Below are 18,281 nucleotides of genomic sequence, written 5' to 3' on the forward strand. Positions count from 1 at the left end.
CTGGATGTGACGAGAAACGGATTTGGACAAAGACCGATTGTCTTCTCTAACAGAGACGTGTGTTTAAATGACTTCTAGAAGTTTTCTTGTACTCAGAAGTTTACTGAACTCTAACCGAGAAGGTTTTCTACTTAAGAATGAGCAAATGGAAAAAGGCTTATTCTGCTGTTCAGTTTGAGGTCAAATATTTCTGACTCTCACAAATCATCAGAATGAAGAAGGACAACACAAACAAGATTTGTTTAAAAAAATTCAATATTGTATTTTCTTAAAAATGTACAAATGATATTTACATATAACCATCGTAGAAAAGGAAGAAGCTTGGTTCCCCGTCCAGACGTTCTTTATTCAGAGCTGCTCACTGACCAGCACGTCCAATTTATCAACGCGTGGCTTCATAACTCCGGCCACAAATCAGGCCGCGATGCCTGACGTGGACATGTCACAGTTAATCTCAGCAGCAGCGAGGAGAGGGCGGAGGAAACAGCTCGGGATTGAACCGTGTTCTCCTGCAGTGATTTACAGCGTCAGATGTTTCAAACCAGTCTGATGATGGTGTCAGATAATTACCCGGCTGCTTTTGGACCTTTTAACCGTCATCATATGCACAACGACGTGCACATGTTTGGGGCCGAGGCAGGCACTTGGTAAACTGATCTTACTGCACACCTGTACAACAACTGAAAGAGTCCCGTTGTTCACATCGTATTTACTACCTAAGGCAAAAAAACAACAACAACATGGCTTTACAAAAAGATAGAAAACCGCCATTTTAAATAATTAAATCGGACTGTACAAGAAAGCGGTGCAGGGGCTTCTGGCTCAGTCACATCAAGTCTGCGGTTCAGGAGTCCAAAACCTCTGCAAGTAATCTGTCTGCAACACGTGGCTAAGACATCAAGTTGAGGAACTGGCTTTCTTCAGCCAGAGCACTCAGCAATGAGCTCATGTCCCCGATGGCCATGTTGCCCGTCGCCGAGGGCAACGTGACGGAGTTCCTGGGCGTGGTCAGACGAGAGGAACTCTGGGACAAACTGTGCAGCAGGCCTGGACTCAGGGTTCCCGACACCAGGCTGGAGTGATCCCCGTCCTCCAGCATGCTGTCAAAGTCGATCTGAGCGTGCTCCAGAGCTACGTCACGGTCGGCGCTCCTCGCCGCCTGGCTGCCTCCTGAACCGGGAGGCGGCGTGTTGCTCTCAAAAGCAGGAGCGGTTACCACGGCAGCAACGTGACGGCCCAAGTTCCCATTGGGCTCAAACACTTGAATCTGTCCCGTGTAGAACAGAGCGTTGTCGTCCGAGCGGCCTGAAAGTCCACCGACGTCAGGGCGAGCAGCCCCCGGGTCTCTGGGTTGCTGCACCAGCGTTGGGCCTGAAGGGGGCCGGTGTAGAGACTTGGGTTCTGCCGGTGGCCTCGGTCGAAGATAGTTCTGATTCCCAGGTTGCAAAGGATTCTGGGAGATGACATTACAGTTCTGCTGATCTGAAATCATGATTGATCCCTCGCAGTCCTCAATTTTTACCTGCACAGGCTGAAATCCAGCGTCAGCGAAGTGCATGTCGAGGGGCTCCATGTCGCCGGGCTCCTGTTTGCAGCCGGGGCTCAGCGAGCTCCCCCTGACCGCTGCTGGGACACCGCAAGGTGGATACGTGGCGTTCCCGTTCTTATCGTAGGGACTGACGCCAGCGTTGAACCTGCACTGAGAGCTCATCGCTTCGTTGAGATTGGACGACTGCTGGAGTCTCTGTGGCTGGAAGCAGTTCGCTCCCAGTTCAGGATTCAGCTGGATGCAGCTGTGCTGCGTTGAGGTGGTGAGGTTTTGAATCGTGTGCTGGTTGGAGCTCAGATTGTAACTAAGAGATCCAAAGTTGTGGTTTTGCTGCAGGAGAGCCGGGTTCCCTCGGACCTGTCGGGCGGAGAAGCGCTGAGCTCCGTCCTCGAGTCCCGAAGAGGCTTCGTTCCACTGAGCGGGTCGGCTGGCCGGACCGGTCCTCGGTGAAGGTGGACATACCTGCTGTTGGTGTCCCGGACTCCTGCTGGAGGCGGGTAACACCTGAGCGGACGGGTGCGCGTTTGTATTGACGACGGCCGTCCGGCTCTGGTAGTACAGCTGCTGCTGGAGGGGGGGGCGTCCTGGGAAACCTCGTTGATGGGTTGACGCTCGGCCGGTCGCGTCTCCGCGGTCGGCGCAGCGGTCGGACAGTGACGGGTCTTTGTCGGGGATGTCACTCGGTACCGTCTCCATGGTGACGTTCTCCGAGATGCTGGGTGGTCTCAGGCTGCGAGGGTAGCGGTGGGCGCCGCCGTCCGGTCGCAGGCAGCCTTGCTGAGAGGAACGTGCAGCGGGCGGGCGGGGCAGCGAGGTCGCCCCTCCACTCAGGGTGCCCACGCTGTTGTAGCGCTGCATCTGCGGCGGGCCGAGAGGATCTACGGCTGCCCGTCTCACCGGGTCACTGGCTCGGCGGGGGAGGTGAGACGGGACCTCGTGGGGCATCACGCTCCTCGTGCTGGAGCTGCTGCACTGCCTGGGGGGCGGGCCGCTGGTGGTGGAGGGGTCCTGGCAGTCCTCATACTGCGCTGTGTGGAACTTCAGACACATCTGGTCCAAGTATGGAAGGGGTGTGGGCGGTGCACCCCCGGTGGCAGCGGCGTACTTTGCCTTGAGGCGGTAGTGCTGGGCCGGGGTCAGGCTGAGGGGGCCGGCGAGACCTCCTCCTCGGCACCCCCCGCTGCTCCCCCCGCACTGGCTGGCCTGACTAGAGCGCCGCGAGATGTCGGCAGAGATGGGGTCGTAGGAGTCGGCGGAGCTGACGTTGCTGGGGCGGTTGGTGCCGAACTGTGAGGCCTGGCTGGAGCGCCGACTGGAGAAACAAGGGGAGATGCCTGAGGACCGGCGGCTCAGGGTGTAAACTGAGCTCAGGGTGCTGGAGGTGCTGTCTCGCCGCTCCAGCAGGCTCATTTTCCCAGAGCTCAGTTCACCCGAGCCGGAACCAGGGAAGGACACCGGACCACCACCCATACTTGGACTCTCCAGGAGGGACCCTGTAGAAGAACAGAAGAAAATGCACTTTTTAGCTCCAATTTAGATCTGCAGTCTCACCAGTCTCGTCAACTTTGTCTCTGGCTGCTGTTTTACGGTCGAGCACCGACAGACCCCATCGACCATCTCGCCGAGCGGCAGACCGAGAGGCAGGTATTTTCTCTGAAATCAAAACCAGAGCTACTAGCTATGTTTCTGATTACGCTGGCTGGGTGTGAAGCCCTTCTGCCCCCCGGTGGCCAAAAACTGCTCTCACCCTGTGCTGGTATGGGTGGGAGCTTGGTGCCAAGGACTGGTGGTGTTGGGTTGTTGGCCCACCGACAAGAGTCCCTCACTGTCTTCAGCTTCTCCTTCTTGAGGTGCTCCAGGCGGTGGCTGGTGCTGAGCTGCTTCCTGAAGTGGAGCCCCAGCGCTGCGACCCCCCCGCCGGAGTCTTCAAAGCCCAACGACTCCACGAACGGCAGGTCGTCCAGGGCGCTGAGGTCCCCCAGGCTGCCCCCGCTGTGCACCGCCGTTTCTACTCCACTGTCATTGTTGGTGGCGCTGCCAAGTGGTGATGGTTCGCTGCTACATGATGACTGACCGCCAGGGCTGGACTGATGCATCTACAGAGAGGAACGGGGGGGGGGGGATAAAAAGAGCGTGACATAAACAGAAAAGACACGACTGTTTGTCCTAAAAACAGTTTTTCTTTCCCAGAACAAAAGTGGAGCAGAGGGGAACATGGCATGAAGAACAGTGAGTCATGGAGTCTTTTATCCTCCCCCAGCTTAATTGTAAATAATGAGTGTTTTTTGGAATGGGAGTGAGGAGGTGGGGGCGCAGCGCAGATTACAGACCGTCTTAGTCTGTCTGTGAATTGGAAATGGGCTGGATGAAAGGCTGCTGGAGCCCGAGCCAGGAGCGCCGGGCCAATCATCACGAGATGCGATCACGTTTGGAGCCGTTTTCTCTTTCCTCACCTTCACATCTTTAATTTTTCTCTTCTTATTTTAGCGTTGTTTACAAGCTTCACTTATCTTCCTCTGAGAGCTGCTCCAGGCTGGTGTGGGTTTCTTATGTGCGGCTCAGCATCAGGACTCGGAGCAGTCTCGATGATACAGTACGAATCCCTCTAAATCCTCCGTACCCGGCCGGTTTCCCTCCGGTCTCTAATATATTCGCTGCTAAAAAGCCGTCTTGATCACAGCTTGGTAGTTGGCTCAGTTTGCACAACCAATTCCCAGTGTTTGAATATTAATCCTGGAGTGACTTTTATCATGTTCAGGCTCTCTGATGGGAGTTTGAAAGCTCTCCACTGTAGGTTTATGCTGCCTGTGTGAAGGAACAGAGTCGAACGTGGGATCATAGATGACATGCAGTCTGTTATCGGTTCCTATGATCAGCGGTGCATCTGTGTGGACGTTTTTATTTTATTTATTCAACATCCATTCCTAAAAATCACCACAGCAGGTCCTCTCCTCTTCTTCAGCGGCATTCCTTCTGTTGCTTTTATCTTTGTGAACCTTTGTATGATGTGCTGCAGAAATAAAACCGCTTTCTACCTCATGTTGCACAGAGAAGGAGGCCTCGCTGCTGCAGCCACAATACTGAATCCCTTTTAGCTGCAACAAGAATTGGTCGGATCCGAGCGGGACCGGGCCGTTCTTCTTCCCTGCTTTTTAAAGCTCATTATGTCTCTTTTGGATGAGATTGTATGATGGTGCAAAATGGTAAAGGAAAGGAAATAGGCGGCAGGTGAGCTCACCTGAGTAAGGTCTGTCCAGGAGGAAAGTCAGAAAAACAATCAAGCAGGAGAGGTTAGGATCAAGAGGAGAGAATTTCTCAGCAGGAACAGAAGAAAAGTTTAGAATAAGAAGCGGTGCGGTGACGTTAGTCTGCAGAAATGTGCACACACACACACACACACACACACACACACACACACACACACACACACACACACACACTTGTGGATGTAGTGCGTGCTGGTTTAGTTTGTTCTGTACAGTTCATTGTGTTGCGATCATCCCAAACAAACTCACCATGGAGTTTTCCGTCTTGATGGACTTGACGTGCAGGTAGTCCTCCACCCCTCTGGGGGAGCTGTTGTCAGACATCTTGTCCTCCCTCTGGATCCTCTCTCGGGGACCCGCCTCGTTCTCGCCGTTCTCCCGGGGCGCCGGCGGCCGGGGCGGCAGGTCGCCGCGCTGCTTCTTGGTGACGTGGGCTTCGGGGCCGTGGACCGTCTTCACGTGCTTCCTGAGAGAGCTGGGGTCCGTGTAGCGCTTGGTGCAGCCCGGGATCTTACAGACGTACGGTTTCTGAGGACGCAAAGCAGCTACAGTTACAACGGGGGGAGGCAAGACTTTCATTACAACCTGAAAGTAATTAGATTCACTAATCCTACAAAGTCTGGCTTTGTTGTCCCGCTGCTGTTTTCTGATATTTACTCTTCTTATTGTGTCTCTGTGTTCGTGGGTTGCTGCACTGATGGATGAGCAGCGATGCGCCTCCCTCGCCTCCCTCTCCGTCTGCAGGTGGTCCCCCTCGGCAGGGAGCGTGAGTCGCCCTAATGCATTGTGGGCCGCCGCGCTCATTACGCCTCCGCCTCATTATTTACCCACGCACCTGCGCGGGGGACCGACCGGAGGCCCGACGGGGAAGGCGGGCGCCCCGGATGACCTCAGACGAAGGTGAACCCCGTCGCTCCCTGCAGCCCCTCGTCTTCACTTCAATCAGCACGGCTCGCCTCTCTGACAGAATTTCTTATGGCGCTCCATAAGGGAGTCTGTGTGAAGTGTGAGCGGAGGAGGGAGAGCTCCTCTGTACCTCGTTGGAGTGAGTCCGGTTCTGGTGCTTGGCTCGGTCCGACGCGTTGGAGAAGGCTTTGTTGCATCCTTCGTGCTCGCAGACGTACGGCTTCTCTCCGGTGTGCGAGCGCAGGTGTGTTTTCAGGTTCTCCAGGCGGGAGTAGGCCTTGGAGCAGCCCTCGAACTGCAGAGGAGCAGACGGGCTCAGTGTCCACGGCAACCACACCATCAATGTCTCCTCAATAACGTCTGAGTAGACGTTACTGAAGCCAGTAGAATATACAGAATTATGTATGAGAGTAATTCCTTCATATTTAATCTATTGATTCGGGATAATAACGGTTCAGTGTCTTGAAACGGCCGCAGCTTCTGCCTCGCTGTTAATTATCAACATTTTGTCTTTAAACAAGCTGGTTTGTCCTCAGAAATTCAACCGGCAACTAATTCAACAATCATTTGAGTCGTTTGTTTTAAGCAAAACTGTGAAATATTTAGTGTTTACAGCTTTTTAAAGTTGTAGATTTTCAGTTTCAGACGTCACACGGAGGAAGAAGTTACGTTTAAATGAAGCCGCTGTTGATCGGACCGATAAATGAGTCGGATTGATGTTTTCATAGACTCTGCAGTGAGTATGAGAAGGAGGAAATCCTCCCTGGTGTGTGTTTGTGTGTTTTACTGGACCATCCGTTACCCACCGTGCACTTGTGTGGTTTCTCCCCTGTGTGTCGGCGCATGTGAACCACCAGCATGTACTGAGCTTTGAAGGGCTTCTGCTCCCGCGAACACTCCTCCCAGCGGCACACGAACTCCTTCTTCTCTCCGTGGATGTGGTCATTATTGATGTGCTGCAGCACACACACACACACACACACACACACACACACACACACACACACACACACACACACACACACACACACACACACACACAGAGAGAGAGAGAAATGAGAGGTTTTCTGGGGAGAGTTGTCCACTAAGAGGCTCTCATGTTGTTCTCGGCTGGATGTTTCAGTAGAAATCCATCTTATCAGTGGAAACCTCGGAGGACGGCTGCAGCAGAGGGAAGTCTTCCTGTCACGCTAATTAGCAACACACACACATTCTCCATGACACACACACACACACACACACACACACACACACACACACACACAGTGTCACGCTCATTTTAATCATAATAGGGTGATTTTGTCCAAATAACAGGTACAATAACTTTTTTATTGTTTTCTAAATTTAAACTTGTTTCTTTTCTAAGTAACATTTTTAGCTCGCTCTCATTTTTTCCTCCAATTCTTTGAAGATTTCTGATTTCTGTCGTCTTCATCAGGGCGAAACAAACTAGTTTGTCTTTTTCTTTTAGAAAACAGATTTCTGTGATGTTTTCTTTCAGCACTTTGATTTCCTCTTTTCTTCTTCTTTGGTTTCTTCTCTTTCCGTCAAATCAAATACTTTCTTGTTCATTTTGCCCTAAAATCCTCGTATTTTTAAGATAACTTGTTCATAATATTCAGGAGTATTTGCAGCGTTGTGTCCCCCGCCCACAGCGTTATGTCCCCCCCACAGCGTTATGTCCACCCCCCCTCCACCCCCCCAGCATTGTGTCCCCCCCCCCCCCCAGCCTTGTGTCCACGATGAAAGTTTAAGAAGCAGCTGTAAAACATTCAGAGCTGGTTTCTGAATCTGAGTTTGATGAGTGACGGACAGCAGCTCCTCCTCTGCCCCCCCCCCTCCCCTCTGCTTCATTGGAGGTGTGGAATGTTTGAGACCCTTTCAACCAAGACCTTGCATGTAAAGGGGGGGGGGGCATCTGTGCAGGTTAAATCATCTGTAAACTGATTTAAAGTGAACTAATGTGCTGCACGCTGACTGTGAGCTGTGTTATGGAGGAGAACAGGAAGTGGTCAGAGAGCAGGAGATATATTTCGGGTGCTGCTCAGTGATCGGTTCGTTGGACCCGGACTTACGTGGACCAGCTGGTCCTGCGTGTCGTACTCCTTGCTGCAGCCCTCCCAGTGACAGTTGGTCTCGTACACCGCCTCGGGCTCCTGCTTGCATTCGTCCCGGTCCACGTCGTCCTTCAGGTCCAACAGGCTGCCGTGGAGGTTCTGCAGAGACACGTCAAACATCAAACACAAATCCACCGGCATTTAAACATTCATTTAACATCTTCGTCTCTGACTCGCTGCCCTCCTCTTCCTCCCGGGGCCAGTATGGACATGTGGAACAGATTAAAGTCCAGCTGAGAGGAGGCTCACTCAGCTGTTTGTTCGTACGTTTCACCTGATATGAACACCAGAGACAGGAAACTACAGACACACCAGCACCACAAACACTGTTGTCTGAGGACACTGACTCGCATGAAAGTCTCCACAAACTATAATCTAAAGCTTCCTAAAAATATCCAACTTAAAAAAAAAAAAAAAAAAAAAGAATTTCCTCACGTCCCCAAAATTGTCTCAACGTTTAAATAAATGTCTCCAAAAACAATGTCCCAACTTTCAAAGTTTTCCAGGTTTCCAAACATGTCCTCACTTTCCAAAAAAATGTCCTCACGTCCCTAAAACCCCAGCTTTCTAAAAATGTTCCACCATTCCCAAAAATGTCCCAATTTTTTACAAAATGTCCCGACTTTCTAAAAATGGTCACACTGCGTCTCTAAAATTCGTCCTCACAAAGACGGATGTACACGAGCGCACACGCTTGTCTGAGGCAAAAACTGACAGATAGCTCGTCCCACCTGGCTTCCTGTACACACACACACACACACACACACACACACACACACACACACACACACACACACACACACACACACACACACACACACTCGCACACTCGCACACAACGTGCTGACTGCAGCATGTTTGTCTCTGCCCCACGCACGCTATCTTCATCAATTCTGGAGGCCCCAAGACGCCTGCGCGCTGCGCCGTCCTCATGCATCAAGTCCAAACCTGCCTCGCTATCGGAGAGGAGCCGCAAATTTGTCAAAAGGAAGAGAAAAAGGCTCCTCAGATGACAATAAAGCCCGGCCAATATTTCATGGAAATGAAGTGCTCTGGCACAGTTTACAGGAGGAGGAGGAAGAGGAGGAGGGAGGAAGAGGGGGAGGAGGTGTACGGCCAGCAAACCAAAGCTCTTATCATGTGGAGTTTTTCTTTTACAAGGGGGTCACGGGAGGCTGCGTGTCCCCGGGGCCTCGGATCAGGACGCAGAAAAGACAAACAAACGCTCCCGCTTCACGGCGGCGTCCTCGACAAACATCGGCACGTCAAACTAATTCAAAACTTCTGTCCATAAATCTTCTTCAGATTTAGATCACTTTAAAATTGTCCCCGCACGTCTACGTCCCTCTCAACCGTACCAGTGAACAAGGAGACAGCGGCCGCAGTCCCTCGGCTTCGGCCTTCACCTTTGACCTTTTGGTGATCATGGGGTCGACGGTGCTGCTGACGGCCGAGTCGCCTCCGTGGTGCTGAGGAGAGAAAAGACCGTTCAGTATCAAGAGTTAAACTAAAATGTTTTCAAGACCTTTGTTAACGTTTCTTCTTCGTGACTTTTGGATTCCAATCGGTTTAATTTGGTTCAGTTGACATAACCAGGACGGAAATCAGCAGCAGCATCGATTAAATCACAACAAAAACGGACAATTAGAAGCCAAGTGAGAAGCTTCCACGTCCAAATTACCCATCAGCCCCGATTTCACCTCCTCTTCTGTTAGTTTTTGTCGTTGAACGCCCGGCGATGCCCTCGCTGACCTCTCACATATCTGTACTTTCAGGTCGCCTCAGATCACACGACGAGCTGACAGTAAAAACTCAGCGCGTGGGAGGAGGGAGATGATGACCCCCCTCCCCCCCGCTGAGAGTTTACCGCCGCTCGCTCTGATTGCATGTGCAGAGGCCGACTCCGCAAATCATAACTCTCCACATCAAAAGACACGACGGCAAACAAAATCTGCAGTGAGAACAAACAGCTGCAAAATTCAAGGTTTGGCTAAAGAGTCGCTGCAGCGGCTGCCAGCGTCGCATACCTGGAAAACAAAAGGGGGAATTTTCCTTCATCCAAAAGCCACAGAGAAATCAACGAACGATCGGAGGGCTGAATCACCCCGAGAGCTCAAAGTACACAAAGAAATCTGCCAAAGTGACTTCTCTTCAAACCTTCATGTCTGTGAACATCAGCAGCGAAATAAGAAACACAAGATGGACGATCGGACTCTGATCAAACAACCCAGTGAGTCTGATGCATGACGAGATCTCACGACTCATCGAGACACTTCTGTCTTTACGTGAGCTCAAAATGTGACCGAAACAGGAAGGAAGTACTTTTGATCAAATAATGCAGTTTTGGAACATTTCATCTGTTTTGTTGTTAAAAGTTCCAAAGGAAGAGGGGCATGCTGGGAAATATCTGCACCGGGGCCTCCTCATGCTTTTTAGCACAAAACTTACCGACACGACACCAACTTTGAAATGATTTGCATCATAACGTCAGTGAGTGGACGTTACCTTGGACGTCAGGTCGTTGTTGTGGATGGAGGCGGGCAGGGAGGAGAGGCCGAGGCCCGACTGGCGGGCGGAGAAGGTGGGCGGAGCCTGGATGAGGGGCGGAGTGTGTCCGAAGGCGCTGAGCCCCCGCTGCTGGGAGAGGAGATGCTGGTAGGCCATGGGGTTGATGGGGTGGGGGAAGGGGAAGGACGGGCTGCAGCGGGGCAAATATCAGAGTAAACCGTCTGAGCAACAACAACAACACATCATCTCCGTTAAGTCGTCTGGTTTCAAAACCAAACATCAAACTGAACGAAACAAAAGTCACTTTGATTCTTTCGTACACATCAGCCAATCAGGTGAGAGAGGCGTGTCCTCCCTCCCACCTGTGCAGTCACACATCTGTGTTGCAGCAGCTCTCCACATTAAAACGTGTGTCTGCAGATGTGCGTCTGCGCGATAACTCTCGGCTCTCCTGTTTTCTGTCCTCAGGTGAGCTGCCGTACCTGAGTCCTCCGACCGACAGGTGTCCGTACGAGCTGCTGGCGGCCGAGCTGGAGCGAGAGTTGTTGATGTACGCCACCAGGGAGTTGGGCGAGGTGCGGATCATCGTCTGGAGGTCGATGCTGGCGTCGGACAGCGGCGAGATGGACAGCGCCCTCTTCCTGCTCAGCCGGGGCGTCAGTCTGGGGCTGGAGAAGCGCGACACTGCGAACACACAGGTGGGTCGTCAGCTCACCCAACACTTCTTACTTTTATTTTGAAAGGCAACTTCCTGCTGCGATTCCTTCAGCACAGCTTCTGTTGATGTTTTTGAGGAAAAAAAATTACAGGAATTCTACAAAATTACAAACTGATGCAAATATTGTGGAGATTGTTTTAATTAATGCAACTGATAAAGATTAAAATATCATTATTAAAAAATGACATTCGTTCCCTGCTGTCCATCAAAACTTTGTTTAAAATCCTTTTTTATTCTCGATGATTATTTAGAATAAAAGGACTCTACTCGAGTGCTTCGATGAACCGTTACAGATCAGTGGAGCTGAAATTTAAATGTAAGTTTTATTGGTTTGATTTGGAAAAGCTGGCAGGTTGTCATGTGACCCAGGTGATGAATAAATGCTCTGACTCTAAAAGGATGACTGCTGATATCTAACGAGTCGTCCCGCGTCTCCGGCCGGTGTTATTTGGAGACGGAGGTGTTTAGGCGGTGCGACGGCAGAGAGCTCGCTCCGCTCCAGCCGGGGCCGACGTGATTGATGCCGCCGCAGCCTCGCCGCGACGCTCAAAACCCCACGGACTCCCCGCAGCCCTATCAATAAGAGCTCAGGCCCGGTTCACTGCTAATACGGTAAACAGTTTGTTCCCGGTGATGGAGAGTGAGCCTGGCAGACGATATTAGGAGTAAAGTAACGTCTGCTGGAGGCAGGAATGAAGCAGCCCTCCTGAAAAAGTGACCTACATCTGCTGAGATGTGTCCCAGTGACACAGATCTGAAAGCGGAGGAGGCTTTATTACACAACACTGAGGAGAACCTCCAGTTCACTCTTCTAAAGAACATCTGAATTCAAACAGGAACCAGCTGGTGTCTTCATTTACAATCTGTTTACAGTTGTAGTTTAATTTACTTTGTGTATAAGAGTTCAATATGTTTGTGCTTTAAGGAAATAAGATTGGAAGGAAACCGACCTTCTCGTCTCTTGAGTCCAGAAATGTGCCTGTATGAAATGTGCAGCTCTGACATCTGCCCACATGTGGCGACCTCATTAAGAGTCAGACATGACTAATCAATCTCCCCGCAGTAATCCCCCGTAATCACCTCAGATAAACATCTCGCAGTCTGGCTGCGACTCCTCCATGTTAAATGAGGGCAATTTACACCCAATTGATTTCAACTGTGAGGAAATGTATGCAGAGCGACGCGATCGATGTTCCGACGCACACCGGGACTTCTTCTTCTCAACAGTCACCGGCTCCAAACTTCCTGTTTGGTTTGGTGACGACCTGGAGGATATTTTCTGATGAGGTCACAGAGCAGCGGCTCCTCTCCTCAGGGTTAAAGCCTCGTGCTGCAAACGGCTTTCTATCTGGTTTTAGAGGAGTTTGAGGTCAGTAGACTCACTGCTGCACCTGCTGGGATCTCTGAGGGGTAAATACACCAGCGCGTCCGGCCGGTGCGTGTTCACAGATCTGGATGTTCTTTTTAAACAACATCAGCAGCAGAATATTGTGTGTTGTGTGTTTGACTCTCATCAGTTTTCAGCCCTGGAGTGTGGAAGTGTTACTTCTCCGTTTGGACCACAGTTAACACGGCAGCTGAAGGGATTTACCTCCTGAATAACTTCACAGTGACATCGTGGGCAGACGGAGCCCAACTGTTAGTTTTGGCCTGCAGAGTGTCGGGGCGTCTGGAAACTGAGTAGTGACAGCGTTAGAGAGCTGCTGGCAGCCGGACACCGTTCACAGCTCCGTCTGCTCCACCCGGACCGGCTCGCTACGACACCTAAACGCACCACAGAGCTGGATTTTTGGAATTGGAAGCTTTGTTCAGTTTGACTGTGGACCACATGGACTTCCTGAGTTTAAAGCTCTCTGCCTGAAGCTTGAAAACAAGCTCTTGTTGTATGACTACGTCCTGTTGGTCCTGCTCTGATTGGTCGCGTCAGTCAGCTGGTCCCTGACTCGAACCCTCCCACAGCCAATCGCAGGAGCTCGGCCCGGATAAGCAGGTTCCTCCTCCTTTAAACTACGTACATAAAGTCACAGATTCAAGGTCAAGTATTCTGCAAGCGCTGGACCTGACGGGGAAACGTCCTCGCTGCAGAAACATCGAAGCCCCGCGACTGTTTGAAGCTGTTTGATATGAAAAATGTACACACGGCTCTTTTTACTTCTCAGCCTGTCCTGTGATCTTTGTTTCATCTTCCACCTGGACCCGACGCCCCGATGGCACTTTGATTCCCCCTAATGAGTGTCAGAGCAGCTGATTGGACAGAGCTGATTGACTCTCGCTTGGTTTAGGACATTAAAAGCAGCTGAAAAGGATCCAGATTTTAGAGAATGATGGCCAGTTTCAGCTCCACATGTTCGTTGTGATGAAAATGTGGTTTTTAGTTTCACTTTAAAGCGACATTAAGAGATTTGTTTTGCCTGCTGGAGCATGAATCCCTCTGACATGTTGAACAGACCGTTTTCCTGGTGTCCACATGGTCAGAGGCTGAAAAGGATCTCACCGTCTATCGGAGTGATGTAGTCGGTCAGGTGGGCCCCCGCGGCCGCCCCGGCCCCCTGCATGAGCAGCTCGCCGTAGGGGCTCCGGTGGCTGGCCATGAGGTGGTAGTACTCGGCAGGACTGGCCCCGGGGGGAGGAGGAGGGAGGCCGAACAGCCCGCGCTCCTTCAGATGCTCGTGGGCCACTGTGGGAGGAGGAGGAGGAGGAGAGATTAGGAGAAGGAAGGATGCAGGATGGAAGAGAGGGGGGCAGGGGGGTGAACTCCTGCTGAGGAGGTCTTTGAATGGAGTGAGGGGCAAGAGGGTCGAGGTCACTGATGTGCAGCGGCCCGTTGCAGGGCCCCGCCCACCAACCCTCCCCACCCCCCGTGTTTCAGATGACTGAGCGGATGCGATGCTCCTCTTCCCTCCATCTAAAGGCGGCAGACTCTGCTCGGGGTTTAAAGGATGAAGAGCTGCGCTCTGACTGTTCTTCTGTAAACATCATGTAGATTTAATGACGAGTCAGAAGCAGCTGATGCTGTCAGACGGCCTGACGGACGCTTCAGAGGACGAGTGGAAGTGTTTGACGATCCGGAGTCTGAGATGTGTTTCTCTGCTCCCGGTCTCAGGGCCTCCACCTCCAGCCCTCGCTCCCTAATTCACCTGTCAGACCACATCAGAGCTCTGGACGTAAAACAGAGCCGTGCTCCTGATGACCTCACAGCTCCAGGAGCTGCCCCTACTTCTGTCGTACGGGATCCCGTTTCCTCCCTGAAAACCTCTGAATGTGTCGGGAGGAGGTGGAGAAAGGCCAGAAACCGGGACACGGGTCGGGAAAGTGAAGCTTATTTAAACACGTTGATAAAACCAACCTGGTGGTGATGAGGAGGAGGAAAGGTCACGGAGCCTCCGTCTCCCAACGCGAGGCCTCGTCTCTCAACAAGCTATTTGCGTTCCCTGCGCCGCACGAAGCCCCCCATCCTTTTTACTTTGGCGGGGCTTTATCTGGGCCCCATCTCAGGCGCGGACGCTTATTTAAGTTTAAAAGCATTGCCACATTACCTCTGACAGACTGTAAAAGAAGATTTATACCCCGTCCCGCCGCTGCGCTCCAATCTGTTATTGTAATTCAGCGCCGCAGAAAGAGTTGTCATCACGTCCCGGGGAATTTGGAGGGGGAGGTGGTTTTCCTTTTATCAAATAGGATCCCCTCGTGGTATCAAGAGCACCTGGGGGAGCAGATCAAGGCCATCCGTTCATTTATTTAATCCAGGCTCCCTGCTGAGTGCCATGTCATCATCTCCAGCTCTATTCTCCTGCTTGAACCGCCGTAATAACGGAGTTTACTGCTGTTTCATCCAGGAGACGACAGGAGGTCCTGCTCACCCTGAACACCACTTCAGTTCCCTCAATTATCCATCTGTGTTTGAGGAGGTCAACGTGGCTTCAGTTTGATCATTTCCTCCTCAGACTGCTGATTTGTAGGATTTTTTGGAAATATCTAAAAATACAGTAAATAAACATTGGTGTGAACTACATGTGAGCTGGGACCTCCAAGACAAATCTAAAGGGTTATTCTCATGTCTTTGACACTAAATTTTTCTCTAAATATCACTTTGTTCCAGTGAAATACTGGATTATTTCACATCTTCAGGCTTCAAAAAATACATAAATGACCCTAAAAACATGGAGACAGGAACCGTGACGTGAACTAGAGAAGATAAAACTCTGCAGTGAGTATTTCAGTTTTGGCTGGTTCTGTAATAAAGTGTGCTCAGAGGTCATCGGGGTTTGAAATGTGAGCTTCAGTTTTAAATGAGTAAAGGGGTGAAAGGTCGTTGGACTTACGGTCGGCCGGGCTGAGGCCTCGGGCCGCTGAGATCATGGACAGGGTGGGGCTGCCGTGCACGGAGCGCAGGTAGTGCTCCATGTGGGGGTTGACGTACGGGTGAGGCGGGCTGAAGGGAGAGTCGCCGGTCGCCACGGCAGCAGGCGACAGGCGGATCAGAGAGATGTCGGAGATGACGGGGCTGCCGGCCAAACCTGCAGGGCTGCGGAGGAAGACAAGAGACAAGTTTAACATCTGCATGTTCCTCCAGGCTTCTCAGGATCTAAGAAATGAGATGATGTCCTGAGTCTGTAAACCTGATCCAGCTCAGTGGATCCTGGGAGGGAGATCACATCTAACAAGCTTTGATCTGAGACAGGAGGGGGTGGGGGGGTGGGGAGTGGGGGGGGGAGAGGGGTCACGGAGACGGGCAGACAGGAAGTGTTGCACGGCGGGAGCTTCCACTCGTGTCCACGGGGCATCAGTCGGTGTCGTTTACCTGCGTGAGCTCATCAGAGAGAGAAAATCCTGCACACCTGAGATTTCTAAAAGATGATCTGACAAAAGGAGCTGAAGCTGACACCTTGAAATGAGTTGGAGTCACCAGGTCCTCGTGTTTCTGTCTGACAGAATTATTAGATTAGATTAGATTAGAAACCCTCCGAGAGACCTGAACTGGTTTTAGATTTGGTTTTAGACCAGCTTTGACACAATAAAAAGCACATGATCAGTTGTTCAGATCAGTTTTGTTCTCCCGTTAAATGTCTGATCTGAAGGAGGAAGGTTTTTCTGAGGATGATGATGAGGTCGGTCCTTCTCATTAACGCCGGTTTGTTAAACTGATCAGTCCTTCGGTTTGTGCTGATTTGGAGGTTTGAAACTTTAATAAAACGGTGTAAAACAATGTGGTGAAGATGATCGACATTTAGTTCCTCCGGTTTCAGAGTTTAACGTTTCTGTGTGACGTCCTTCAGTCCCGTCTGTCTCGCATGAAAGACCCTCTCTGTCCACCGTCCAACAAAGACTGCTTGCAGCCCGATTGTTGCATCACGAGTGAGATGTTTTTCAGTCTGCATGCAGAAGACAAAGATCAGATTTTCCTCCACAACATAATCAGGCCCTGCGTCTGTTTGAATTATTGATGCTCCCATCATGTACGAGCCTGCAGGTGAGCTCGGCCCGTCTTTGAATCCAGTTTGTTTACGGTGATAACGAGCTCCTCCAACAATCAGCCCGAATCATACGAGCACTATAAATATTTCTGTCTTCACGTCCAGCCTGAGAGCTTTCTTAGAGGCGGAGGGCGCCGCGCCTCATGTAACATTCACACGTCCGTCTGCGGGTCAGTTTTTCTGGGCGTCCGCTGGGCGAGCACAAAGCTGGACCTTCGGAGCGTGTCGTGGTCCGGCGCCGGGCGGCGGGCCGAGACGGGAGGGAGGCGGAAACGGGTCGTCAGCACAAAGAGGACGGCTCCCTTTTGTCTGGGCGGTGAGAGGCCCGGAGGTGTGATATTTAAATACTCATCCAACAGAAGAGCGAAGACGTTCAGACACTGAACGATCCAAACGTCCTGTCAGAACTTGTTGAGGTGTTTACCTGCCTCTGAACTCCTGAAACTTTCAAGGACACGTCTGTCCCCGAAGCTTTTTAACATGACTTCAGTTCACCTCCAAACAGTGTGAGGGATCCGTCATGAGCACATGGTTCGGTGTTAAAAGGAAGGAACGTCCCCCCGTTGAAAGCTTCGGGCCTGAACCGTGACGGCTCCTCGGTGAGGCCCCGGGCCACCCGAGGCCCCGACACCTCTCCTTTAACAGGACCCGGGTTTCAGGAAGGTTCTCAGCTGCTGATAAAACGATGAAGACCCATTTGTTCACGGGACCGTCAGAACCAGAAGAGTTCACAGCACTGAGCTACAATCCAGCACCAAAACAACCTGAAGGGATGAAAAAGTGTGTGTGTGTGTGTGTGTGTGTTTTGTGTGTGTGTGTGTGTGTGTGTGTGTGTTGTGTGTGTGTGTGTGTGTGTGTGTGTGTGTTTTGTGTGTGTTGTGTGTGTTTGTGTGTGTGTGTGTGTGTGTGTGTGTGTGTGTGTGTGTGTGTGTGTGTGTGTGTGTGTGTGTGCGTGTGTGTGTGTGTGTGTGTGTGTGTGTGTGTGCGTGTGTGTGTGTGTGTGTGTGTGTGTGTGTGTGTGTGTGTGTGTGTGTGTGTGTGTGTGTGTGTGTGTGTGTGTGCGTGTGTGTGTGTGTGTGTGTGTGTGTGTGTGTGTGTGTGTGTTTTGTGTGTGTGCGTGTGTGTGTGTGTGTGTGTGTGTGTGTGTGTGTGTGTGTGTGTGTGTGTGTGTGTGTGTGTGTGTGTGTGTGTTGTGTCCGACACCAGAGATGAATTACAGTGTGACAGTGACTCTCGTCTCTGGTGTCGGGCTCGGGGAGCTCTCTGATTTAGATAAATCACACAGTCCAGCGGCGGCTGAATAAACTCCCACTGTAGGTTTATGAGTCTGCAGCGTGAAGCGGACCTCTCAAACTTAACAGGCACCCCCCTCCTTCCCCCAAACACACCACGAACCCCGTGAACGCCTCTCTCCTCACGGACCGCAGGAAATGACCTAGATACAAACAAACAGAACACGCTGCTGCAAATCACGGCCTCCTTAAAAAATCATCTCGGAGCTGGACGCACATGTTTTTTGTTTTTTTTTATGCAAGAAGTTCTTCACCCAGCAAAGCTTTAAAAAAGAAAAAGAACGTCACGCTGCATCTGAAACACGTTTCTTGGTTCCATCTTTCTGGAAAAACACGACAAAACAGACGCGGAGCAGCGAGGAGGAAGCGATGAAGAGCAAAACTGAGACGTCACAAACAATGTTCATCCAGAAACACACAGCTCAAACTTATATTTATTTCTTATGTGATG

The 18,281-nt window shown here is 51.3% G+C and overlaps 1 protein-coding gene across 1 annotated transcript; it reads right to left on the reverse strand.

Annotated features, from left to right (window-relative positions):
- Positions 1-311: 311 nt before the first annotated feature.
- Positions 312-15,589, reverse strand: LOC138633861 (zinc finger protein GLI2-like). The gene is made up of 11 exons (XM_069720340.1): positions 15,387-15,589; positions 13,559-13,741; positions 10,829-11,030; positions 10,344-10,536; positions 9,197-9,307; positions 7,797-7,937; positions 6,528-6,677; positions 5,852-6,016; positions 5,065-5,343; positions 3,297-3,645; positions 312-3,042 (listed from the first exon to the last, which is right to left on the reverse strand). Exons 1-11 carry the CDS (start codon positions 15,466-15,468, stop codon positions 890-892), a joined length of 4,008 nt encoding a protein of 1,335 aa, XP_069576441.1. The 5' UTR covers positions 15,469-15,589; the 3' UTR covers positions 312-889.
- Positions 15,590-18,281: the final 2,692 nt, after the last annotated feature.

This window comes from Brachyistius frenatus, unplaced genomic scaffold, assembly GCF_029030835.1.
Source record: "Brachyistius frenatus isolate BFR_SWC_R1_liver_20210118 unplaced genomic scaffold, ASM2903083v1 Contig_238, whole genome shotgun sequence".
Lineage (NCBI taxonomy): Eukaryota > Metazoa > Chordata > Actinopteri > Embiotocidae > Brachyistius > Brachyistius frenatus.